This window comes from Schistocerca serialis, chromosome 12 (genome assembly GCF_023864345.2).
Source record: "Schistocerca serialis cubense isolate TAMUIC-IGC-003099 chromosome 12, iqSchSeri2.2, whole genome shotgun sequence".
In the NCBI taxonomy this organism is placed as follows: domain Eukaryota; kingdom Metazoa; phylum Arthropoda; class Insecta; order Orthoptera; family Acrididae; genus Schistocerca; species Schistocerca serialis.
This window is the reverse complement of record NC_064649.1, coordinates 66629043-66656742: the sequence shown is the minus strand read 5'-3', so window position 1 is coordinate 66656742 and position 27700 is coordinate 66629043. Positions and strand designations below refer to the sequence as shown.

General features: G+C 44.7%; 1 protein-coding gene across 1 annotated transcript in view; it reads right to left on the bottom strand.

Annotated features, from left to right (window-relative positions):
- Window positions 1–2703: 2703 nt before the first annotated feature.
- The window catches only part of LOC126427937 (mitogen-activated protein kinase kinase kinase 12-like), a 126430-nt gene continuing 101433 nt past the window's right edge, over window positions 2704–27700 (bottom strand). Inside the window, exon 2 of the mRNA XM_050089829.1 lies at window positions 2704–2967. Within this exon, the coding sequence (XP_049945786.1) occupies window positions 2704–2967 (264 nt within the window). The remainder of the gene's footprint in view (window positions 2968–27700) is intronic.

Genomic DNA, 27700 nt, shown 5'->3' with positions numbered 1-27700 from the left:
TAATTTTGCCTTACATTCCATAATATTTAGTTTTTCGCTAATAGCTGCATTGGTTTTGAGGTCCACACCTTGTTCTTTCTGAATCTGGAAGAGATCCTTACTGCCTAATGCGTCATAAGTTTTTTTTTAGTGTAAGAAAGTATGAACTACTTTTATGTTACCAATATTTTAGTCCCTGAGAACTAGTTTCAGAATTGAAATATTTCTGTGCAAGGTCTATTTGGTCTGAGAATAGCCTGATATTCACTAATTTTGTATTCAAGTTGTTGTGCACGGCCAGGAAACAGCAAGGTAGAATTTTGCATCGAATCGGAAGAAGGGAATCCCTCTAAAATTTTTTACGTCCATGTTGTCTCCCTTCTATGTATAATATCAATGCAGTTTTTCAGCCAACCCGAATTTTATCAGGTTGCCAAATGTTTTGCATGATCTGCGTAATTTTTTAAAACGTTTTTTAGGTAGCTGATTTCAGGAGTTCTACAACTCCGTCTTCACCAGACGCTTTGTTATATTCTAATCTTTTAATTTCCCTACCAATTTCGTCATGTGATGTTTTGAATCTGGATTGGTTTTTACGGAAATGACTGGCAGAAAAATTGGTGTGGGTTCGGGGCAATTTAGTTGCTTGAAACATTTATAATGTTCTCTACACGTTTCCTGGTTGTTAAGCGCCAGTTACCCATTTTACTTCTTGAAGTAGAGACATTGTCACTGGTATCCATTTAGTTTTGTTTCATAAAAAAATTGCTGGTAGTGTTTTCTTGAAAGTTTTTCTGTTTTATTACTTCTAAGATGTTTTTGTCAGTACAGGCCAATACATTTATTTAAATAACTAAACTTTGATGAATTTTTACTGTAACTCATTGTACGAAAGTTTAATCATAACCTGAGAGTTACCAGTTCACAACATATGCCTGCGAAAGTTAATTCTCTGTTATGACGTAAATATAAAGAGCAACGCAATTTATTTATTTATTTCTTTTGTAGATAGGCAGTATTTCTTTTTGTCGTATTAGAAAGTTATCTGTTCACTTGCAACAGGACGTTAGTTAAATTGAATGTAAGAAACTATCGGCGAGAGTGGAAACGAAACGGCGCTTAAGCAACAGCGAAGCTGAAACTTTAACAGCCAATACATACACAACTGCAGAAAAGTCACGTAACTACACGGTATGCAGTTCATATTTGTTAGCAAGTGCTGTTATTATGATCATCAGAGAATTAGATGGGTGAAGTTATCTCTGTGTAAATAATTGTTAAATAAATGTAAATAATAATTATTATAATAAGTAAAAAACCGCCTTCGTCACAAATCGCGATTTTTATTTCATGTAAGAAGCGTTTCAAGCGTTTGGCGCTGATTTTCAGGTGCCTCGTTAGTCTACATCATTTTTTGAATTTAGTTTACTAACCATCTGTTCCTGGCAAGAGTTAAGGAGTTTTTAAGGACGATATGAGTGGATATACGTAACCACTGCTGAAAACTGACTAGTAGTAACCTAAATTCAAAACTGATGTCGGCTGATCTACGGGGGTAATCCCGAAAGTAAGGTCTCCTATTTTTTTATAAGTACATAGATCTGTTTATTTCTACAATGGTTTACATCAGTTTACACCCTGAACATTTAGCTATTTTTCGACATAATCACCATTTCTGTCGATGCATTTTTGTAGACGCTGTGGCAGTTTTTGTATGCCCATGTCATACCAACTCACCGCCATGCTGTTCAGAAAGTTATAAACCTCTTCTTTCACCACGTCGTCGGAGCTGAATCGCTTTCCGGCAAAATGTTCTTTTAACCTAGGGAACAGGTGATAGTCACTGGGAGCCAAGTCAGGACTGTATTCCTCTTCTCCGGTTCTGAATTGACCGTTTGAGTTTTTTCAGAGTCTCGCAGTACCTGTCAGCGTTAATTGTGGTCCCAGCGATTCAGCTCCGACGACGAGGTGAAACAAGAGGTTCATAACTTTCTGAACAGCATGGCGGCCAGCTGGTATGACATGGGCATGCAAAAACTGCCACAGCGTCTACAAAAATACATCGACAGAAATGGTGATTATGTCGAAAAATAGCTAACTATTCAAGCTGTAAACTGATGTAAACCATTGTAGAAATAAACAGGTCTATGTGCTTATAAAAAAATAGGCGACCTTACTTTCGGGATTACCCTCGTAGCATCAGAAGATGAGTCACCAGGACTCGAAATGCATCGCGCACTCAAATAAAATCGCAATTTGAAACTAAACAAAGTGAGACAGTCACGGTTGCAACATTGACCGCAATGAAGTAACTAACCATCATTAATGAAGTGTACGGTCTGCTGAATATTCTAGATGACAAACCTATTGTTTAGCGGTAATAAATATAGCTGACGTATCTTTTCGGTATATGTACCGCTTGAAAATGATTAACGGCCGTAACTTCCGCGAAACGTCCTTAAGTGAAGGCTGGTATAAGGCAGATAAGGTGCGTAACACACACTTTTAGTCGAATGTAGCCGATCAATAGCGCTGCTGATGCCTCATGGTGTCTCATCCTCCCTGCGGCCCTACCCTAGTCTCTGCGGAGGAAACAGAAGGCCACGGAAGGGAAATAATGGTTGTGGAGTAGCAAGCAGAGAGAGAAAGATGGAGGGGCGGAGGGGGGGAGGGAGGCCGGCCGGCCCGAGCGGAATTCGGTGGCGGCGCACCTGGCCAGGCGATTTATCTGCGGCTGAGCCGGCACGGGGGCGGTGGGGGCGGCGCAAGATGACGGACGCCGCCCCCGCTGCCGCCGCCGGCGCCGGTGGCAGACGGATGACCCGCGCCAAGCAGCCCATTCCGGCCGCCGGGCACGTCCGCGGGGGCCGCCGCCCCCACCCCAGCAGCGCCGCCGCCGGGGGCGGCAAGAAAAGTGGAGGCCGCTTTAATTAATCGGGAGTCCTCGGGCGGGACGTGGGGGCGGCGGCGGGGGCGGCGTGGTGACGGCTGCAATAAGACGGGGGCGGCAGGTGGCGCGCGCGGTCTGGGTGCTCGCCCCCCTCTGCCCCCCCCCCCCCCCCCCCCCGGGACGGGCCTGGTCTTCCGATATTACGGCTCTGATACATACCACTGCGTAGATACCATAGTTCCATGAAATTGTCAGATATCAGGATATTTCGGCCTAAGTACTGGACATCGTCAGGTTAAAAATAACATTTGTGTATAGAGTTTGCTGCTTTAGCTACTATTGCTGCTGCTGAATAAGGGTCTGAAGAGACTAAACATCTACGGCCTCTCTTAATACTCATTAGGGGGGTGATCTCCGCATCTCATCTCTCTGTAACTGTTAGGCTGGCGCATAAGCTCGTATCATTTTTGTTTTGTGTATTGGTTTTCCAGTGGCTAATGGTTTATTTATCGACTGTCATTTTTGAATTATAGTTCACTGTTGCTATTTGAGTTCAGATATTGCCATGTTGAGGTAGTGAGTGGAGCGGTGGGAGTTAGTAAGTGGACTGCCGAGTGGAGAAATCGGAACATTTCCACCATGTTCTTCTGTTAACAGTTCAGTAGAGAGGTGACAGCAGCAGTGGCAGCCAGAAACATTTGGGCCACTGGACAGAGCATGGCAGCAAGTGGTTTTCTCGTTTTCAGGAGGATCTTTTTGACATTAGTGACTCTCCAGGTTCAGAAACGCCTTCGAGGTTCGATGATGCTCATTTAAACGCGTTAATACTCAATGATCCACTTTTTTTTTTACTCGAGCACTGGCAAATTTGATGAACTGTGAGCATTCCACCATCGTGCGATATTTGCATGCTGTGGGGAAGGTTCAAAACTCGGGTATACGAATACCGGATGCTCTAAGCCAAAATTTCAAAAATCAGCGGGTGGCCATATGTCAATCTCTACTTGCTCACCATCAATACGCTCGTGAACAACATCGACCACTCCTGTCCTATATCGTTAGTAGTGACGAGAAATGGTGTCTTTAATCCAACATAAGGCACAGAAAGGAATGGTTGAGCCGCAAACAAAGCAGGAATTCCCCATACAAAGACCTGCAAGTACCCACAAAAGATAATGTTATGCATCTGGTGGAACAGGAACAATTTAGTGCTTCCTGGATGTTTAACCATGAGTTGTCAACAACTGGGACGCCTTTCAGAAGCAATCCAAGGACAGCGACCAGGAAGACAGCATGAGGTGATTCTGTTAAACGGTAACGCCCGCCCGCATTTTGTTAGATTCACAAAAAGCGCTATACGGGGGATGGGTTGGAAAGTCATTCCGCAGCCATCTTCTTCATGTGATCTTCGGCCCTCTTGCTATCTCCTTTACAGTTCCCTATCGACACAGCCTTTAAGAAACTTCCTTTCGGGCTGAGTTGCTTGCCTCACGTCCACGCAGTTTCTACAGTCGTGGAATCAAGAAGTCGGCAAAATGTTGTAAAAGTTGAAGGAGAATTTATTATTGGTGACTAAAGTCTCAGTTATATGTAGTGTTCATTGAGCGTATGGTAATCCGCTGCGTATTTATGCACCTAGCTAATAGAATCAATCCTATGTTCAAGTGTGAGAACGTTTTTTCAACGTTTCAGCAACTTGTAAATGAGGACGTGTGTATCAGCAAGCTGTTCACCTAGTGGAACGTGGGAAACCATCTAAAAACAACATCCAGACTAGCCAGATTACCAGCTCTCGTTAATCTGCGAAGCGAATTCCATCCCAGCCAGGTACATATCCCAGTGTCCCGGAAGCTGCTAGTTAAGGCTCTCGGCTATCCAGGCGGGCAGACAGTTTGCTATCATCCTTCTACCCTGTAGTAGGAACCTTACCAAAGTTTCATTACTGTTTAGCTTCAACCTATTTTGGCATATTCTCCATCTCCATGTGTCAGTAACTTGAGTCACTCACTGCAAAGCTGCAGTAAAGTGAAAATACCTCGCTCATGGGGTTCAGTATCGATTAGGTGCAGCAGTTGTAAGGATCACGAAGGTTACCGCAAGCTTTCGTTCGTCATTCAGTCGCTGGGCTTGAGGTGATGACCAATCCTTTCTTGTTGCTAATAGTTGATACATTATTTTTAAGACAGACTTCAAGATTATGGTCTCTGGGTTTTGCTGGGCTTGTGTGATTACCAGTGTCTTCTCGACATGGCGATGCCTAAGATCTTGTCAGCCATATCACCAACCAAACAGCCGGCCGTTGTGGCCGAGCGGCTCTAGGCGCTTCAGTCCGGAACCGCGCTGTTGCTACGGTCGCCGGTTCGAATCCTGCATCGGGCATGGATGTGTGTGATGTCCTTTTAGTTAGGTTTAAGTAGTTGTAAGTCTAGGGGACTGACGACCTCAGGTATTAAGTCCCATAGTGCTCAGAGCCATTTGAACCATTTTTTAACCAATAAAACTTTGAATACGCTCACACAACGTGCGTTTTACGGAATTACGATGTGGGCATCGAAGAACAAATGAGCAATGAAGGACGTAGCGGCCGCCGGGAGTTGAACTCGCTCGTCTATAGTTGCACAACATCGAAAGCGCTTCACAGTCTGGCTGCAGTCCAGGCATCGAATACATGTAACACAGACCGCAGCAACACAAAACGAGGACTCGATTTGTCTTCGAAGTATTGAGTACGGAACTAGAATAATCAGCTCCGCTGACACACCTCACTTCTAATGCCATGGAGCCTTTTTTCCTACGTGTATTTGACCTCATGCTCATATCCTATTTAGTCGTCACAATTTAGGACGTTTCACTAATGAGACGAAGAAACATTTGTTTATTTTGTTACATCAGTATTAATAAAAATTTACGATATTTAACCTAACACCATCTATTACACGGTCGAGCCACAATGTGAGCACTGCTTATGTTCGACGTCAATGTGCAATAAACACTCAAAGACAGCAGGTGGCAGCACTGGCAGAGGAGGGTATATAAAGTTTGTCGAGGGGACTTGCGAAACAGTGCAGTCGTTTTCGTGATGCGTGAATGGAGCGAATTGTCTGACGTCCAACACAGCCTGAGCATTGGGTTTCCGGCCAAGGATGGAAGCATTTCCGAAACAGCTAAGTTTGTAAAATGTTCACGTCCGCCGTGATTAAGGGGAGGTTTACTATCTTTTGGTTCAAAAAATCAATTTTTTTTAAATTGCATTTTTGGATCTATAAAAGTGTTTAGAATCCACCCCTGAAACGGTTTTTCCGAATACGGAACTGAAATGTTTGTTATTCGCGGTTGAACAAAAAAATGGACCTACCTGAAATCGGCCTTTTTCACACACCAGTTTTTTTTTTTTTTCTTTCGGAGGATAAGCTATTGTAACGGTGCTTGGGAGGAAACACACAAAATCCAAACGAAAGTTTGAACGCGTGTGTTTGGGAGTCAGCCACCAAGCATTTGCATTGTGGTGCGAAGACTGTGGATATTGCGACTTTCCTGGCAGTGAGCAGCTTCAACGAAGGGTATTCAGCAATTCTGAAGACCGTGACAACGATGGTCGTAACCGTGGGACTCTATTCGACGCAGTTCGCCTAGCATTCGGACGACCATCGGATTCAAGCAGCCGGAAACGGCTTGTCAGCGGCCGTACGAGCGGCTCTGGAGCAGCGCAGGATGGCCCAGATCGAGCAGAGCGCCCTCTGTGGGGAAGAGGGAGGACTAGTTTATGGACCCGGAATAGCAGACTGAACGTACGTTGCATAATTTTGCATTTATATGTAGTCAACACTTCAAACGCGCATTTCTAGAAATTACGTTTTTTTACCGCTCGGTATGGTAGCTTCAAATCTACTGAACCGATTGGCATGATTCTTTGTTTCGGACGAAGCTAACTAAATTGTCTAGGAGTTTTGCCACTTTTATTCCGATACATCAACTATAAATATTTTTTCTTGGCCGACGAAGTCGAGAAATCGCTGAAAAAACCCTATTTTTATTCAAATGACCTCCAGTTTCTTTCCTACAGTCCAAATAACTTAACCGACGTGCAACTCCTAAAGAATTTTATGTACTTCGCTAACGTCAACTCAGTTTCGATTTCAGACGAGCCGGCTGACCTGTGACATACCGCGCGTGGAGGTCTACATCGAAATTTTGTTTCTTTCCGACGGCACTTCCGCCTTTGCTCTTCGACATTTCCAGTCTAAAAAATTTCAGTTTGTAGAGGAAATATCAATAAACATTTTGACTGAATTTGACATTGATATCAAAACACATCCCGAGAAATAATTCTGAAAGATAATGTTTTTTTCGGGCCAAAGATAGTAAACCTCCTCTTAAAGTGTACCGTGCTTCGCAAAGCCCAAAGCTGGCGCCTAGTCAAATGTGGAGTAACACGGGCCATAGATCACAGGGGTGAGCGACCGGCGAATAGACGCGCAACTGCTGAGAAACTGACCGCCCAGACGAACCGAGGGGCACCAAAACTGTCTCCTCAACTACCGTTCAACAGGCGTTGCTGCAAATGGGCATCAGCAGCAGCCGGCTGGTTCATGTGCCAATGATCACTGTTGTTCAATGGCGACGAAGGCTGAAATTTGCACACCGATTCCGCAAATGGATAACCACCTATCCTTGGCGGTCAAGTCTCCCTGCTACGTACAGTTTGTTTTTCCTCGGCACGATGACATATACCAGCAGGACAATGCAACGTGTCACACAGCTCGTAGTGTACGCGCGCGGTTCGAAGAGCACCAGAATGAGTTCACCTTACTTCTTCGGCCAGCAGACTTCTGGGATTTAAAGTCAGTCGAGCATGTGTGGGACCACCTCGATCGCGCTGCTTGCGGCATGGGTCCTGAACGGAGAAACCTGGCGCAGCTCGTCACGGCACTGGAGCCGGCGTGACTCCACATCCCTGTCGGTACCTCCCACAACCTCACTCACTCTTCTTCTGCACGTCTGAAATCGGTGGTTATTCACGTTTTTGACTGGACAGTGTATCTAATGATTTACCTGCTATTGTAAACAAATTTAAGTAAATCCAAACACAAACAAATTATACGAGGGTCACTCCAAAAGAAATGCACACTATTTTTGTAAAAATACAGTTTTCATTCTGCATGTGTGAAAGTTTTACAGTGTGTAGATACATCCTTCCCGCTTGTTTTCAAACCCAGTTCAACCTGTTCCCGTGAGTGGCGCCGTCATAGCAGGTCTTCGAGATGGCTGCTACACTTGAAGTTCGTCGGAAGCAACGTGCTGTCATAGAATTCCTGTGCCGTGAAAACGAGGCAGTGGGAAACATCCACAAGATGTTGAAAATGGTGTATGGAGGTGCTGCTGCCTATCGCAGTACAGTTAGTCGGTGGGCAAGCAGGTTACGTGATGAAAGTGGGCACGACAATATTGACGATTGTCCTCGCAGCGGCAGGCCTCGTACTGCACACACTCCAGACAATGTGCAGAGAGTTCGCGAAATGGTGACTACTGACAGACGCATCACAGTGAACGAATTGTCACGCTACGTTGGGATAGGGGAAGGAAGTGTTTGCAGAATACTGAAAGTGTTGGCGTTAAAAAAGGTTTGTGCAAGGTGGGTTCCCAGAATGTTGACAGTGGCTCACAAAAAACAAGAAAAACAGTATGCAGCGAACTTTTGGAACAGTACGAGAATGGTGGAGATGAATTTCTTGGAAGAATTCTGACAGGTGATGAAACATGGCTCCATCATTTTTCACCAGAGACGAAGAGGCAATCAACGGAGTGGCATCAGACAAATTCACCCAAGAAAAAATTTCAAAATCACACATTCTGCTGTAAAAGTTAAGGCTACGGTGTTTTTCGATTCCGAAGGACTCTTGCTTGTCGGCATCATGCCAAGTGGAACCATCATAAATTCTGATGCATATGTGACGACACTGAAGAATCTTCAAGCTCGACTGAGTCGTGTTCGACCACATCGGCAAATGCAGGATGTTTTGCTGTTGCACGACAATGCACAGCCAAATGTCAATCGAAAAACCATGGAAGCGATCACAAAACTCGGATGGACAACACTGAAACACCCGCCTTACAGTCCTGACCTGGCTCCATGTGACAATCATCTCTTTGGAAAACTGAAAGACTCTCTTCGTGAAACAAGGTTAGAAGATGATGACTCACTTGTGCACGCTGCCACACAGTGGCTCCAACAGGTTGGTCCAGAATTTTACCGTGCGGGTATACAGGCGCTGGTTCCAAGAGGGCGTAAGGCAGTTGAGAGGGATTGAAATTATATATATTGTTCCTAAAGATGTATCTGCACACTGTAACACTTTCAAACATGTAGAATAAAAGATGGATCTTAAAAAATATAGTGTGCATTTCTTTTGGAGTGACCTTCGTATATACTAAACGTTCAAAATAATACAGAAATACGATTTAACTACTAAACACACGTGGGTAGTCCAGAAAGTAAGTTACATAAGTCGTCCCACGTTACGCACTAAGACCATTGCACAACAAGAACAACCCTTTGTTGGAACAGAGTCCATGCTCCGTGTTTCCTGCAGACACACTTCTGCTATGCTACGGATAACAGCTGCCCCACAGCGTGCGATTGAAATGGGTCGCCAACTACATAGTTTCTCCAAAATTGAAGTACGCCGGATCATACGGTTCTTGTGGGAAAAACTACTAAACTGCCCACAGGTTCAACGTGACATTATTGTGGCATATGAACAAAAATCAATGTCCCGTCCAGCAGTAGTTAAATGGTGCCAACAATTTTACCGAGAGAATATACTCGCAGATGCGAATATGAACCACCTTTGGCTGTATACTGGAATGACAATGAAAATTTGTTCCTCACCGAGACTCGAACCTGGATTTCCCGCTTCAAGCGAGCGGTTGTCCTAACTGCTTCGGCCATCCGAGCACGAATCACGTTCAGAATTCAACTTTTATACCTCGGCATCCCTGTGTCACAACCTGCACTCGTACGGTACGTATATTCCCGTCTAGGAAGGACGTATTTATTTAGAGCAGAGAAACTGACATTGGTGAATACATACGGAATAGCAGTGCCCGTGTTAGTAAGACACAATATGATATACTAACACAAGTACTGCTATTTCAAATTTCGCCGAGGTCGCACAGATGTGTGTCATGCTGATCGCAGCCGGTAGGTGTGGCCGAGCGGTTCTAGGCACTTCAGTCTGGAACAGCGCGACCACTACGGTCGCAGGTTCGAATCCTGTCTCGGGCACCGATTTTTGTGATGTCCTTAGGTTAGTTAGGTTTAAGTAGTTTACGTTCTAGGGGGCTGATGACCTCAGCAGTTAAGGCCCATAGTGCTCAGAGTCATTTGAACCATTTGATGCTGATCGCGAAGCCCAGATCTTGCGTGAAACAGATTTTCCAACGATGTGGACGTTCACATAGGGGTTGTCTAAAGGCTGCGTAATCAACGAGCGGATACTAAACGTTTGGCAGAATGCTCCGACTGTTATTTGAAGAGTTTCGGAGATTATGTCGAAAACCAGTGTCAAATATCTATTTCACTTTGTAGTATAGCACTCATTAAAAGTTATTTGGCCTGCCATAATAAGGTTTAATTTTCTTTTTGAAGTCACCTGCTAGTATAGTAGCCGTGGCATATTTACGTATTGTTGTAAACATACGATACTTCACGTGACATCGTGTTATGTGTATTAACTTACAAGGCATTGTAAGCAAATTAATCAAATATAAAATGAAACGAGTTGAAAATATGATTTGTAAAATAACACCTACCATACATTTAAATTATTACAGAAGTACGATTACATAGCTAGACATATTCCTAGCGTTTATTTCGCGTTTAAAATATTTATTTTGTTTCTTTCTTGAAATTGCTTTGGTATGACCATGACTCTGACATCTATACTGCGCAAGTCACCTCACGATGTGTAGCGCAGGACAATTCCAGGCCCAGAGTATTTCTCCTGCTTTCCATGTTTCGTTCCCTAATGATGACTGTCCGGAAGAACTACATATAAGCGTAAACATAGGCTTCCGTGGTGTCAGTTAAATTCATCTAGGTATGTGGTAGCGTTGTCTACAAGTACACTTCTCCACCATTTCGGCAAGTGTTGCAAATGGTCGTACTCAGGGGGTGGCCGAAACGTTGGAGAGTTCTACACTTTGACATTGCAGTCACATACCCAGAATTTTATTGGCAGCTATCTACATTCTTTCATGTTATCTCCAATTTCTCTAATATTCTCGTTGCTGTTGTTTCGTGACACGTATGTAGGAGGAAGTAATATGGGTACCTGATTCTTCTCAGAAGGTACTCTGTCAGAATGTGAACAGAAAATCTCTCTGTGTGATACATAAGCATTCTGTTCTTTCATCGTCTCATACTGGACTTTGTTGAACATCTCTGCAACCCTGACGCGCTTACATAGCGAAGCTACTCTTCGCTACATCTACTCTGTCTCTTCTGCCAATTGTACCTGGTTCATCTTCCAGATTCATCTTACAAGCTCATTTCGAAACAGTACCCATTTCGATCAACTGATCACTCATGTCCGTAACCGCCAAAGAAACTGGTCCTCCTGCCTAATATCGTGTATGGCCTCCACGATCACGCGGAATTGCCGCAACACGACATGGCATGGACTCGACAAACGTCTGAAGTAGTGCTGGAGGGAACTGACACCATGGATCCTGCAGGGCTGTCTATAAATCCGTATGAGTACGACGGGGTGGAGATCTCTTCTGAACAGCATTTTGCAAGGCATCCCAGATATGCTCAATAATATTCGTGTCTGGGGAGTTTGATGGCTAGCGGAAGTGTTTAATCTCAGAAAAAATGTTCTTGGAGCCAGTCTGTAGCAATTCTGGACGTGTGGGGTGTCGCATTGCCAAGCTGGAATTGTCCAAGTCCGTCTGAATGCTCAAAGCACATGAATGGATAGATCAGACAGGATGCTTACGTGCGTGTCACCCGTCAGGGACATATCTAGACATGTCAGGGGTCCCAAATCACTCTAATTCCGCACGCTCTACACCATTACAGAGCCTCCACCAGCTCGAACAGTCCCCTGCTGACATGCAGCGTTCATGGATTCATGAGGTTGTCTTCATACTCGCACACATCCATCCGCTCGATATAATTTGCAACGAGACTCGTCCGTCCAGGCAAAATGTTTCCAGTCATCAACAGGCTAATGTCCGTGTTGAGGGACCCAGGCGAAGCGTAAAGCTTTGTGTCGTGCAAGCGAGGGTACAAGAGTGGGCCTTCGGCTCCGGAAGCCCATATCGATGATGTTTCATTGAATGGTTCATAAGGTGACACTTGTTGATGGCCCAGCATTGAAATCTGCACCAATGTGCGGAAAGGTTGTACTTCTGTCACGCTGAAAGATTCTCTTCAGTCGTCGTTGGTCGCGTTCTTGCAGGATCTTTTTCCGGCCACAGCGATGTCGGAGATTTGATGTTTTACCCGATTCCTGAAATTGATGGTATACTTGTGAAATGGTCGTACGAGGAATTTCCCACTTCATCGCTGCCTCACTACATCGTTCGTGAGCCGACTAGAACACTACATTAAAACTCACTTAAATCTTGATAACCTGCCATTGTAGCAGGAGTAACCGATCTAACAACGGCGCCAGACACTTGTGTTACACGGGCATGGCCGACTGCTGAGCCGTATTCTGCCTGTTTACATATCTCGGTATTTCAATGTGCATGCCTATACCAGTTTCTTTGGCGCTTCAGTGTATAATGTCGTTAACAAACCTGACACTTTTATTTCTTCTCTCTGAATACTAAAGTATTAAGAGTGTCTTAAAAGGCACGACGATCATTTGTATTCCCTTCAGCGGCGCAGCTGTCGCGCCTAGTATTCCGTGCCCCTCTTGCATGCAAAACGGAATATGGCAGGGGGTGCTTCCCACATAGCTCGCGTCTCTAATTATTCTGGGTCCGTCCGAAATTTGTCTCCGGAATTCTGAAGGGATCTTCAGCGTGCGTCCCTGCTTGCCTGCCGAGAGACAGTCGAGACGAGGAGGAGGTGGTCCCTCACTGTTTTCAGTACACCAGGCGTACGTAAGGGACATACTCATGTCGTCCCATGCTAATACTATTACGCAACAACAATGATGCATTGTCATAAGAGAGTTAATGTACCGGGTTTCCTGCAGACATAGTTTTGCTGCATACGAATGCCAGGCGCGTCGTAAGTGTGCGAGTGAAACGGTTCGGCAACTGAAAACGTACTCCTCAGTTGAAGTGCTCGAAACAATTGATTCTTGAGAGCAAAACGCCTAAATTGCACGTAGATTCACCTCGAAATGCTGGCAGTATACGGCCCAAAGGCAGTGTCGCATCCGGTCTTAGTAAAACTGTACCAACAATTTGACCAAGGCCACACGGATGTACGTCGGAGTACCAAAAAAAACTGGGATTACTTTTTTAAATCCTATGTATTTTCAAATTGTTTGCAAAACAACCTTATCTCCTTCAAAATACTATGAACTACAACTAGTACATTTGTCCTACTGGTGCTTCCACTCTTCGAAGCATTTTTTGTAGTCGTCTTTAGAAATGGCTGACAGCTCGCCCCTCGTTTTTCTTTAGACTTCTTCAATGTTGTCAAATCGGTGTCCTTCCGTACCCCTTTTCACGCTTCGAAATAAAAAAAAAAGGTCGCACAGAGTCAGGTGAGGCGAGTAAGGTCCGTGGGGCAGCGGAACCATGCCATTTTTAACCAAAAACTGTGTAACACAGATGGCTGTGTGCGCAGGTGCGTTGTCCTGGTGGAAAAATCAGTCTCCTATCTGCGGCAAATTGGGTCTTTTTTGACGAACACTGTTGCGCAATCTTCTTAAAACTCGCAAAGGACGTTCTCACCTGGAGTAATGAACTCTGAGTGAACCACACCTCCGACATCAAAAAAGCAAATCAGCATTGTTTTGAAGATTGATTTGACCTGAAAACGTTTTTTTTGGACGGGGTGACGATGACATCTGTCTTTGGCTTGACTGTTGCTTTGTTTCTGGGTCGTGACAGAAAATTTGGATCAGTTTCAGGCTGTTGTTTCAAGGCACGACATGTTTCAACGCGAGGTTCCTTTTGATTGTCAGTCAGAATCCGAGGAGCAAACTTGGCAGCAACACTTTTCATTCCCGTATCTTCCGTTAAAATGCGTGGAACCGAGATCCATGATAAGCCACTAATCTCTGACAGTGGATCAATTGTCTGTTGATGGTCTCTGAGCACAAGCTCTCCAACTATTTTCAATATCTTCGTCGTTTTGGGTGGATTATGGACGTTCTGAACGGGGTTTGTCGTCAATCGACATGTCACCATTTTTAAATCGAGCAAACCACTCGCACAATTGAGTTCTTCCCATGATGTCATGTTGGTGAGCTCTTTTCAAAAAATGGTTCAAATGGCTCTCAGCACTATGGGACTTAACTTCTGAGGTCATCAGTCTCCTATAACTTAGAACTACTGAAACCTAACTAACCTACAGACATCACACACATTCATGCCAGACGCACGATTCGAACCTGTGACCGTAGCGGTCGCGCGGCTCCAGACTGTAGCGCCTAGAACCGCTTGGTCACTCCGGCCGGCGAGCTCCTTTCAACATTAAAACAGTTTCATCAGCATTTTTTCTGAGTAGAAGACAAAATTTAACAGCTGCACGTTGTTCACTTAAACTCGCCATTATAAAAAACGAAACGAGAACACAACAGCGCTAGCAACAACAATCACTGCAGATGAACAGAGCAAGAAAGGTCGACAACACAGGCGGCGCTGAACTGGCAGTGGGTTGCGCTGTACGCGCCTAGCGGCAGAAATGCGTACTACAGAAGCTCTGCTCTCGCCAATGTCATTCCGTTTTTTTGGGGGGAGGGGATATCCCCCGTAAAAATGACATTAATTGGGAAGTTCAGATCCTGCACCATGCGTATTCCATCTTTTCTGTAAGGTGAAAGAACATGCGAGTCGAAGAGATTTTACATTCGATGAAAACGTTCATACAGCTGTTCTCGAGTTGCTCCGTGACTCAGGACCGGATATCTGTCGTAGAGGAACTGAAAGACTGTACTAAGCTGCTGCCAGCCCGCCCCCTTCGGAGGGAATCGAAACTCAAGAAAGGGGAAAAAAAACTGAAATAACGTGCCGACCGTTGTTTATAGAACCTTGGTAACTGTGCTGAAAAACAGCGTCGTGTCATGTTGACGTGTATTGCAAAATGTAATGAAAGTTACTTGACCTTCCCTAATAATATGTAACTTTTGGAAGTCCCCTCGTGTAGGTGGAAATGATGGAACTGTGTTTTGCACCAAAAGATTTTTCAAAAGGAATCGCGGTAAAGGGTGAAGAACCACGGGTCACAGGCACACGATTATTTTCGTCAAGGAATACATGCTGTGTGAAAGGACGTTTGTAAGTTCTGGATGTTAGTGGACTGCGTTAGTCACGCTACGATACGCAGTTTCTCGTTAGTTGTTCTGCTGCCAAGCCTTCATTGTCCTCTACAGGTTGCGGTTATTCACGTGTGAGGTTCTGTAGCCAGTGTAGACAACGAATTGTTTCAGCTCAGTAGCGTAATTATAATAAATTAATTAAATACACCGAAATGAAATGAAATGAATGAGATAAATGGGAATAAGGTCAATGATGATGTTAAGTGACACGCAGGGGGGAACCTACAATGGTAGACCATACGTGTAGCCTGTACAAAAGATGAGTAGGTCGCAAGGAGACAAGTCATTAACTGAATACAAAATAACTTTATTGACCCATCGTCAGATAATCTGTGAAAAATAGAACATTACACATAAGTATACATGAAATAATAAACCGTTACAAAACCAATATGCACAATTCTTCTAAACATAAATGATGATGATGATGATGATGCTGTTTCGGATTGTGGGGCGCTCAACTGCGCGGTTGTCAGCACTCATACAAATTCCCAGCCTTTACTCAGTCCAATCTCACCACTTTCATGAATGATGATGATGATGATGATGATGAAACGATGAGGACAATACAAGCACACGGTCTTCTCGAGGCAGGGGAAAATCCCTGTCTCCGCCAGGAATCGAACCCGGGACCCCGTGCTCGGGAAGCGAGAGCGCGACCGCGAGACGACGAGCTGCGGACTGTAAGCATAAAGGCACATACCCTGGCACTCAAAGTAACCAATGGGCTTGATAGTTACGTGATATTAACGTAATCAGCATGAATATATTGGACAAGAATCCTAAATTGAATAAAGAGTAAATAAATAAACAGCTGACGTAACGTGAATGGCTATTTTACAGAACAGTACAGCGTCATCCATCTCGGCAAAAACTTTATTATGAATAACAGTAAATAAGTAGAAGTTTTCAAAGTTTATAATAGGAACATAAAATAATATTCAAAACTAAAGGTGTTTTTTAAAAAATCTACTGCGTGTACAAAACATACACTTCTTTATTACCTGAAACAACATGGCATCTTCTAAGCAATTTATACTTTTAAAAAATCTTTTGCTCTGAAGATTACTATCTCTTTCTACTGCAAATTTGAAATATTGCACTGAATTATTGTCATTCCTAATAAAGTGATTAGAATAATTTATGGGGCTCATAGTCGCAAATCTTGCTGGCATCTGTTTAAAAGGTTAGGAATTCTTACATCAGCCTGACAAAACATTTACTCAGTAACGAAATTCGTTGTCAACAACATGGCCCAGTTTAAAAACAACAGAGGTTCCAATGGTTCAAATGGCTCTGAGCACTATGGGACTCAACTGCTGAGGTCATTAGTCCCCTAGAACTTAGAACTAGTGAAACCTAACTAACCTAAGGACATCACAAAGATCCATGCCCGAGGCAGGATTCGAACCTGCGACCGTAGCGGTCTTGCGGTTCCAGACTGCAGCGCCTTTAACCGCACGGCCACTTCGGCCGGCAACAACAGAGGCATTCATGAAATGAAGACTTACACTATCCTTTACTTGACCTATTTTTGGCACAGGAAGGGGTAAAACATGCTGCTGTAAGAATTTCCGATAAACTTCCAAATGAAATAAATTGTCTAACAGACAGCAGTAATGGTTTCAAAAATATATTGAAACCGTATCTGCTTTACAACTTCTTCTATACCATAGATGAATTCTTGGATAGGAATAAATAAATCTATAGGTATAATATACGCATTTTTTTAACGTTAAAAAAAAGTTGATTCATGTGTGCATTTGATTCATGTGTGCATCTCTTATTCACTTGACACTTTCTATGTCGTTACGGTTACCGCGGGACTGATCAATGGAACACGTAACTAACTAACTGACTAACTAACTTCTTTCGTCAAGCCTGAGTGCGCTGTAACATCCATAGCCGTTTACGTGACGCCATCTGGTATTAAATTTTATTTACTTTGTACCCAGGTCAGGATTCTCATGCAGTCTCTTCACGTTGGTTACGTTAGTATTATCAGGTTCACTGGTTACCTACAGCGCCAGCGTGTGTGCCTAATGTTTACACGTCTAGAAGAACTGTGCATAATGGTTCTGTAGCTGTTATTTAATGCATAGTTATGCGTAATGTTCTATTTTTGAACCATTACTTGCGCCGGCCGGTGTGGCCGAGCGGTTCTAGGCGCTTCAGTCCGGAACCGCGCTGCTGCTACGGTCGCAGGTTCGAATCCTGCCTCGGGCAGGGGTGTGTGTGATGTCCTTAGGTTAGTTAGGTTTAAGTAGTTCTACGTCTAGGGGACTGATGACCTCAGATGCGAAGCCCTATACTGCTTAGAGCCATGTGAACCATTTGAAACATTATCTGATGATGGCATACGGCGAAATGTATCATTTTGGATCAACAGTCATTTTATATTCTGTTAATGGCTTGCGACCTATTCAGCTTTCTACAGGCGACGTATATGGCTTGAAATGAGACCAATGTAAACCGTTTGGATGTGAAAGAGCTATGTAAAACTTCCGTAGCAGCAGCGAAAGCTTTTCAATATGGTAATCTGTGGCCGGAAACCACATTTTCATGTAATTTGAATTTCTGCTCTACATTTATGACGGCAAGCAAGTGTGCCGTTTCGGACTTCTGGAATTTGACCGAGTGTTCAGGAGATGGCGCCGAACATGGAGAAGGGGGATGGGGGTGGAGGGGACCGAACCTGGAAAATCACACGGAACAGCAAACTCACAAACTCAACGCCAGAGTCATCCACGATGTTTATTTTACCTTCTAACTCACCTACTTGTGTCACTGCGATGTTATCTTCATTTCCTTATCTTTTCATGGACAAGGTGATTTCACATGTTTCGGCAAACAACGTCCAGCAATTTCTATCACAGTATGCCCTCTGTATTATCCGCGTAAGTGTGCAGTCAAAAATTGTTTTCGAAGTCTATTTTCATTCAGTCTTCCTACTTATACCTACCATCTGTTCCTGTTGAGACCTATTTTCTTGTGCATTCCATCACCTAGTAATTCATTCCTAACGTCTTTATTTCTTAACACTACGAGGAAATCTCATTTCCGCAGCCTGGAACATCTCGTATCCTTTTGCGTGGGGAAGTAGGTTTCAGATCTATAGAGCATAATATATACTGCCATGACTTTGTAACAACACTAAATCTGGGCGTCTTTCGAGGCCTTTTTTTCGTTTTTTAGCGTATTACCTAACTGTTACAAAGACTATGTCAAACCTTAAGAGCCGCACGGGATTAGCCGAGCGGTCTGAGGCGCTGCAGTCATGGACAGTGCGGCTGGTCCCGGCGGAGGTTCGAGTCCTCCCTCGGGCATGGATGTTTGTCCTTAGGATGATTTAGGTTAAGTAGTGTGTAAGCTTGGGGACTGATGGCCTCGGCAGTTGAGTCCCATAAGATTTCACACACATTTGAAAATTTTTTATTGTGTGTGTGTGTGTGTGTGTGTGTGTGTGTGTGTGTGTGTGTGTGTGTGTGTGTGTTTGTCCTTAGGATAATTTAGGTTAAGTAGTGAGTAAGCTTAGGGACTGATGACCTAAGCAGTTAAGTCCCATAAGATTTCACACACATTTGAACATTTAAATCTTAAGTTCCCATTTTCGATTTCATAGTCGAAATTCCCTCCTATGTCATCCATATCAAAATTAGATCGAACGAGAGGCACTGTTGTCAGTTAATGTTCTCTTGAAAATCTTCTAAATAGGTAAAAGAGTCCGTTTCCCCTACATTGATGTGACAGTAACGTCCTGCTTCAGAAGTCGTTTCCCACATTACATTAATTCACTGATGTACAGGTCGATAGAAAGCATACAGGCTGCTTTTCATCCCTTTCGAACCACTCTATGCTTCCTCTCCCCTCGAACATTTCCTGCTAAACACAGTTCTTCTAGCTATGAAAAAAAAGCAAACAAACAAGAAAATAAATAAAAAAAAACCTCACCACCGTTACTGCTCCAGGCTGCAATATATTTTTTCACCGGTCTTCTTTGCTTTTTATGCATATAATATGAAACTGCAGGTTTATCCGAGAGGTTTTACACTTAAAGAACCGAGTTATGACCGGAGACATTAATTTTGTTCTCGTTGGCTAACGAAAATTCATTCGTGGACATTTTTCTTACTTTAACCGCTACCGCTACTAGCCCCGCTTGTCCTTTTTTCCCCTCTCCCCTCCCCCGTTTCCACCCCGCCGCACCACGACCCTGCCCGGTTCTGCCGGGCTTCGGCTCGCGGCAATCCATTTCTCTCGGCCCTTCCGCTATCTCGAAACGCATCTACAAATATCGCGCTGTAACCAGCACGACTTCCGCCTGCGGCTGACCTCAGCCAGACCGATGGGATTCTTATTGGGAGTGCGAGGTTCCGACTCACAGTTCATAGGTCCTCATATAGACTTCCCGGAGATCAGTTTCCATCCAAGCCATTTCTCACGATGGAACGAGCGTTTAACAGAGTTTAAGAATCGACGTCCGTTAGAATTCTGCTATGTCGCTGTCGCCTGGCACACAGCCGTTCACACACATTTCACATCTAACTGCCAGTTACTCCGCTTGCGTGTCAGTACTGCTGCTTGTGTATTCAAGACCTTTCCTGTTACGGCTCGCGAGGCTGAGTGCGCCCCATCCCAAATCTTGTCAAGTATGAATATTCCGTGGGGTTTCCTGCCAGTAGAACAGGGATCTCCAAAAACTTTACCGGAAGGGCCAACCTGCCTCTCCCAGTAAGTCCCAAAGGGTCAAGACCTAGCTATACTTCTCTTGACGCCTGATGCCCTAGTATTGCCCGGAACTCATCGGTACAATTCAGATATTCTCGTGACGTCTACCACTGCTGCAGATTATCTGATGATGGACTACGCCGAAATGCATAGTTTTGGATCACTAAACTCATTTTGTAGTCAGTTAATGACTTGCCACCTTGCGACCTTCTCAGCTCTCTACAGGCGACATATATGACTTGAAATGAGACCAATGTACCTCCATAGAAAGAGATACGTCGCCCTAATTTCGAATTATTTGCTAAGACGATTCTTTTAAATATGTTTCAGGCTGGTCGGTTTGTTGGCATTCTTCTGTAGCACCACATTTCGAAAACTTCTATTCTCTTCTTGTCTAAACTATTTATCGTCCACGTTTCACTTCCATGCTTGGCTGCACTCCATACAAATACTTTTAGAAACGACTTCTCGACACTTAAATCTATTCTCGATGTTAACAAATTTCTCTTCTTCAGTAACGCTTTCCTTGCCATGCCAGTAACCAGTTAGAAATCTATAAAATAAGTCTGATAACGAAGAGGGATGTACAATAAATCATGTATTCTTTAACATATTCCTTCCCATCCTTTCCTAATCCGATGGGAGTGATGGCATTGCTGTTTGCCCCCCCCCCCCTCCCAACCAGCAAACCAACCACCACACCGACCAAGCTTAAACATATTTAAAAGAATCTTCTTAGCAAATGATTCGAAATTAGCGCGACGTATCTCAGTCTATGGAGGTACAGAGTCCCTGGATAACTGCTACGTTTTGATAACAAAGGGAGAATTCATTCCGTAAATATCTGCTTTCGCGAGGTTCTTGCATCAGTACTAAAAAACACGATTTCATTAATACTGACAAGTTGTGCGGTAAATAGAAACCCTTTTAACTGGCAAGACAAAATACGTGTCTTACATACACATTTACTGACACAAAACTCAGAGACTGCTTTTATTTTCCCGTAATTATGACCTACAAGATTTTAACCCTCCCCCCATGAACCATGGACCTTGCCGTTGGTGGGCAGGCTTGCGTGCCTCAACGATACAGATAGCCGTACCGTAGGTGCAACCACAACGGAGGGTTATCTGTTGAGAGGCCAGACAAACGTGTGGTTCCTGAAGAGGGGCAGCAGCCTTTTCAGTAGTCGCAGGGGCAACAGTCTGGATGATTGACTGATCTGGCCGTACAACACTAACCAAAACGGCCTTGCTGTGCTGGTACTGCGAACGGTTGAAAGCAAGGGGAAACTACAGCCGTAATTTTTCCCGAGGGCATGCAGCTTTACTGTATGGCAGGAGGAACAAGCCTTTTGGTCAGGTGAATACAGGGTTATAAATACAAAAGCAGATAGGGGTAATGCAGGAGTAGGTTTAATAATGAATAAAAAAAATAGGTGTACGGGTAAGCTACTACAAACAGCATAGTGAACGCATTATTGTGGCCAAGACAGACACGAAGCCCACGCCTACTACAATAGTACAAGTTTATATGCCAACTAGCTCTGCTGACGATGAAGAAATTGATGAAATGTATGATGAGATAAAAGAAATTATTCAGGTAGTGAAGGGAGACGAAAATTTAATAGTCATTGGCGACTGGAATTCGTCAGTAGGAAAAGGAAGAGAAGGAAACATAGTAGGTGAATATGGATTGGGGCTAAGAAATGAAAGAGGAAGCCGCCTGATAGAATTTTGCGCAGAGCTAAACTTAATCATAGCTAATACTTGGTTTAAGAATCATGAAAGAAGGTTGTATACATGGAAGAACCCTGAAAGATACTGAAAGGTATCAAATAGATTATATAATGATAAGACAGAGATTTAGGAACCAGGTTTTAAATTGTAAGACATTTCCAGGGGCAGATGTCGACTCTGACCACAATCTATTAGTTATGAACTGTAGATTAAAACTGAAGAAACTGCAAAAAGGTGGGAATTTAAGGAGATGAGACCTGGATAAACTGAAAGAACCAGAGATTGTACAGAGTTTCACGGAGAGTATAAGGGAACAATTGACAAGTATGGGGGAAAGAAATACAGTAGAAGAAGGATGGGTAGCTTTGATAGATGAAGTAGTGAAGGCAGCAGAGGATCAAATAGGTAAAAAGACGAGGGCTAGTAGAAACCCTTGAGTAACAGAAGAAATATCGAATTTAATTGATGAAAGGAGAAAATACAAAAATGCAGTAAATGAAGCAGGTAAAAAGGAATACAAACGTCTCAAAAATGAGATCGACAGGAAGTGCAAAATGGCTAAGCAGGGATGGCTAGAGGACAAATGTAAGGATGTAGAGGCCTATTTCACTAGGGGTAAGATAGATACTGCAGTCGGGTGATGCTGCGGTAATTAGATTAGGAAATGAGACACTTAAAGTAGTAAAGGAGTTTTGCTATTTGGGGATCAAAATAACTGATGATGGTCGAAGTAGAGAAGATATAAAATGTAGACTGGCAATGGCAAGGAAAGCGTTTCTGAAGAAGAGAAATTTGTTAACCTCGAGTATAGGTTTAAGTGACAGGAAGTCGTTTCTGAAAGTATTTGTATGGAGTGTAGCCACGTATGGAAATGAAACGTGGACGATAAATAGTTTGGATAAGAAGAGAATAGAAGCTTTCGAAATGTGGTGCTACAGAAGAATGCTGAAGATTAGATGGGTGGATCACATAACTAATGAGGAGGTATTGAATAGAAATGGGGAGAGGAGGAGCTTGTGGCACAACTTGACTAGAAGAAGGGATCGGTTGGTAGGACATGTTCTGAGACATCGAGGGATCACCAATTTAGTATTGGAGGGCAACGTGGAGGGTAAAAATCGTAGAGGGAGACCAAGAGATGAATACACTAAGCAGATTCAGAAGGATGTAGGTTGCAGTAGGTACTGGGAGATGAAGAAGCTTGCACAGGATAGAGTAGCATGGAGAGCTGCATCAAACCAGTCTCAGGACTGAAGACCACAACAACAACAACAAGATTTTAACAGTGTACAGTACGTACGATTGTGTGAGCGTGAAATGAAAGCGGGACGGGACATTTAGTCCTATTATAGTTTCCTCCCTTTTCTCGCCTTGTGAGTCTATGACGTCAGCTACTTCGTACGTGTTTATCGTCGACTCCCACTCCAGGTTTTATCGATGTTTTCTTCTGTGGCTGCTGTTTGGATATCACCTCGATTTAAATCATTAAATCATCTTCTCATTGAAAACGATCAAGTTCCTATTTGGTGACCCAGCTACTAACTATTGAATATAAAGCAGCGGATAAAGGTCCATCAGCTTTCGATGAATTGGCCTCGTAAAATATAAAAAAATAAAAATAAGAAAATAAAAATGAAACGACAAGATTTTGTGGCAGAACATTGTTTCACTCTGTTTGCTCGACCGGAATACACAGGACGCGCGATAGTTTAAAAATTAAACTGTGTGACCAAACTTGTTGTTCTTATTGACAGTTGATTTATCTTTCTACGCAAAATGCATTACCCAACCAAAAACAAGATTTCATTCATTTGATTTCAAAATTACCCCTGCGCCAAATCGAGAACCTGCTGCCCAGATCTCGCATCTCCAAACACAAGGCGCTGTCGAGTCTCTCTACGACTCTCGACCGTCTACAAAGACCGAAAAGTACGAGTGGCGATCAGTAAGTAATGCTAGACATTCTTTTCTCGGCCATTTTCGGTTTAAAAAAGGCTGAATTTGCTGTGGGACATCGTAGAATAATCAAGCGTCGGCTCCTATACATTCATTTAGTTCCGGTAGCTGACGGCGCTGTACTTGCCTTCAAAATGGCGTCTGTAACGGAGGTGCATTCCAAGCTGAGAGCTGTCACTGAATTTATTTTGGCGAAAACCCAGAGCATCGCAGATATTCACTGGCGCTTGCAGAATGTCTTCAGAGACATGGCAGTGAACAAAGGCACGGGCAGTCGCTGGGTCAGGTGTCTGTCAACAAATAGTTCAAATGGATCTGAGCACTATGGGACTTAACAGCGGAGGTCATCAGTCCTCTAGAACTCAGAATTACTCGAACCTAACTAACCTAAGGACATCACACACAGCCATGCGAGAGGCAGGATTCCAGCCTGCGACCGTAGCGGTCGCGCGGTTCCAGCCTGAGACGCCTAGAACCGCTCGGCCAATCCGGCCGGCTTTCTGTCAACATCACAACGAGGTTGCGCAAACCTGTCCCATCTCTCGAGTACCACCCGGCCGCACACAGCTGCGACTCCTGTAATTTTTCAAGGTGTGGACTCTCTCATTCGAGGTCATCAACGATTCACAAACACCTCGCTGCACAACTGCACGTCTCTGTTGGTATGCTGATACACTCGTGCACCAGTTGGATCTCTCAAAGGTGTGTACCCGTTAGGTTCCTCGACGCCTAACGGAAGACATAAAGAGCAACGAAGGACTACCTGTTCGGAGTTGCTTGCACATAACACGGCTGATGCTGTCCGCCCCGATAGCTGAATGGTCAGCGTGACGGACTGCCGTCCTAAGGGGGCCCGGGTTCGATCCCCGGCTGGGTCGGGGATTTTCTCCGCTCAGGAAGTGGGTGTTGTGTTGTCTCCATCATCATTTCATCGTCATCCGGCGCGCAGGTCGCCCAATGTGGCGTCGAATGTATTAAGACCTGCACCAAGGCGGCCGGACCTGCTCCGCAAGGGGCCTCCCGGCCAATGATGCCAAACGCTCATTTCCAGGGCTGATGCTGACGATTTCTTGTCGAACATCATTCTGAATCGGAAACAAAAGAGCAATCAATGGAGTGATGCCAAGCCACCTCTCTTCCAAAGAAAAAGTTCAAAGCCGCGCGCTCAGCCGCTAAGACCATGACGACTGTCTTCTCCGACACTGACGAGGATATTCTGCTTGATATTCTCCATCAACTTGGAAGGGTTTTGTGCCGCCCTCAGGAAACTATTCGTGGCGCCAAAAATTCGAACGAAATTCTCCATCTCTATGACAACGCAAGGCCTAAAAAGTCTGCGCAGCCGAGAGGATCTCACAGAACTCCATTCGATTTTTCTTCCTACAGCCTGCATCTCGCATCTTCCGATTTCCACCTGTTTGGCCCAATGAAGGATGCACTGCGCGGGAAGCAGTACGTGAACGACGGGGAGGTTGTTGATGCAGCGAGACGTTGGCTCCGACTACATCGACCAATAGAATGTTACCATGCGGACATACAGGTCTTCCCAGTAAGGTGGCGTAAGGCCGTGGCTCTGAACGAAGATTATGACGAAAAGTAAGGTTTTCTATGCAAAAGATTGGGGAATAATATGGTGTATTGGAATCCTGAATAAAATCAGTCTGCTTTTTAGAAAAATTATATATTGAATTACTTATTAAACGCCTCTAATAGCTCAGTTTGACAAGACGCTCACTCGTGTACGGAAGATCCCGCCCAGTTCGAAAGAATTGTACGAGTCCTTCTCGCCAAAAAATAAATAAATTCTTAAATTAGAGAGTACGATGCAGCGTGTTAGGTACTGTGTAATCTCGTAAAGTTGAGTAATACTGGAAAGGAGTGTGCCAGGAGAGTACAGGTGGTCTGAGAGGTGTAGGGACGGACGGTAATGACAGGTATCGACTTGAATGCTAGTGCACGCTTTTGTAGCGTACGTCACGCCGTTGTAAGGCCCCGACACCTCCCGGATCAGACCGCTTCTCTTCGCGCCCCCGTGTTTGGATGAGCAGCTCTGAAAGCGGAGCCTACTTCTGCGGCGCCTGACCAATCGGCCGGCGTGAGGGCGCTTCGTGTCCAGCTCCGAGACCAGGAAGCTGCAATCACGCGACTCTGCGTGTCGACCTGGGCGCGTGCAGCGCCTGATTACGATCTTATCGCCCGCTAGCCAGCGCGGGACGACGACGACGACGACGACTCACTCCGGTAAGGCACCGGGGATTCCCCGTGTCCAATCGCTGATTAGTCGCCAGGCGCCGCCGTCTCCACTGATTGGCGCCTTCACCCCCCCCTGACCACTGTGCGCATCAGGCACGCGTCACGCAGCGCCATGCATCACGCTTGGAGGCCACTGGCCCCTTCCTGATGGGCGGGTTGGAAACTGACGGTGGCAGCTACCACCAACAGGTTGTCGAGCTAGCCGTGAGGTACCGCCTGCAGTTTCGAACACGACGTTCTACGAATTTTATTTATTACACTACTGGCCATTAAAATAGCTACACCACGAATACGACGTGCAACAGACGCGAAAGTTAACCACCAGGAAGAAGATGATGTGATATGCAAATGTTTAGCTCTTCAGAGCATTCAAACAGGGTTGGCGCCGTAGGCGATACCTACAACGTGCTGACATGAGGAAAGTCTCCTAACGATTTCCCATACACAAAAAGCAGTTGACCGGCGTTGCCTGGTGAAACGTTGTTGTGATGCCTCGTCTAAGGAGGAGAAATGCGTACCATCACGTTTCCGACTTTGATAAAGGTCGGATTTTAGCCTATCACGATTGCGGTTTATCGTATCGCGACATCGCTGCTCGCGTTGTTCAAGATCCAATGACTGTTAACAGAATATGGAATCGGTGGATTCACGAGGGTAATACGGAACACCGTGTTGGATCCCAACGGCCTCGTATCACCAGCAATCGAGATGACAGGCATCTTATCCGCATGGATGTAACGAATCGCGCAGCCACGTCTCGATCCCTGAGTCAACAGATGGGGACGTTTGCAAGACAACAACCGTCTGCACGAACAGTTCGACGACGTTTGCAGCAGCATGGGCTATCAGCTCGGAGACCATGGCTGCGGTTACCCTAGACGCTGCATCACAGACAGGAGCGCCTGCGATGGTGTACTCAACGACGAACCTGGGTGCACGAATGGCAAAACATCATTTTTTCGGATGAATCCATGTTCTGTTTACAGCATCATGATGGTCGCATCCGTGTTTGGCGACATCGCGGTGAACGCACATTGGAAGCGTGTATTCGTCATCGCCATACTGACGTATCACCCGGCGTGATGGTATGGGGTGACATCGGTTACACGTCTCGGTCACCTCTTGTTCGCATTGACGGCACTTTGAACAGTGGACGTTACATTTCAGATATTTTACGACCCGTAGCTCTACCCTTCAATCGATCCCTGCGAAACCCTGCATTTCACCAGGATAATGCATGTTGCAGGTCCTGTACGGGCCTTTCTGGATACAGAAAATGTTCGACTGTTGCCCTGGCCAGCACATTCTCCAGGTCCCTCACCAATTGGAAACGTCTGGCCGAGCAACTGGCTCGCACAAGACGCCAGTCACTACTCTTGATGAACTGTGGTATCGTGTTGAAGCTGCATTGGCAGCTGTACCTGTACACGCCATCCAAGCTCTGTTTGACTCAATGCCCAGGAGTATCAAGGCCGTTATTACGGCCAGAGGTGGCTGTTCTAGATACTCATTTCTCAGGATCTATGCACCCAAATTGCGTGAAAACGTAATCACATGTGAGTGCTAGTACAATATATTTATCCAATGCATACCCGTTTATCATCTGCATTTCTTCTTGGTGTAGCAATGTTAATGGCCAGTATTGT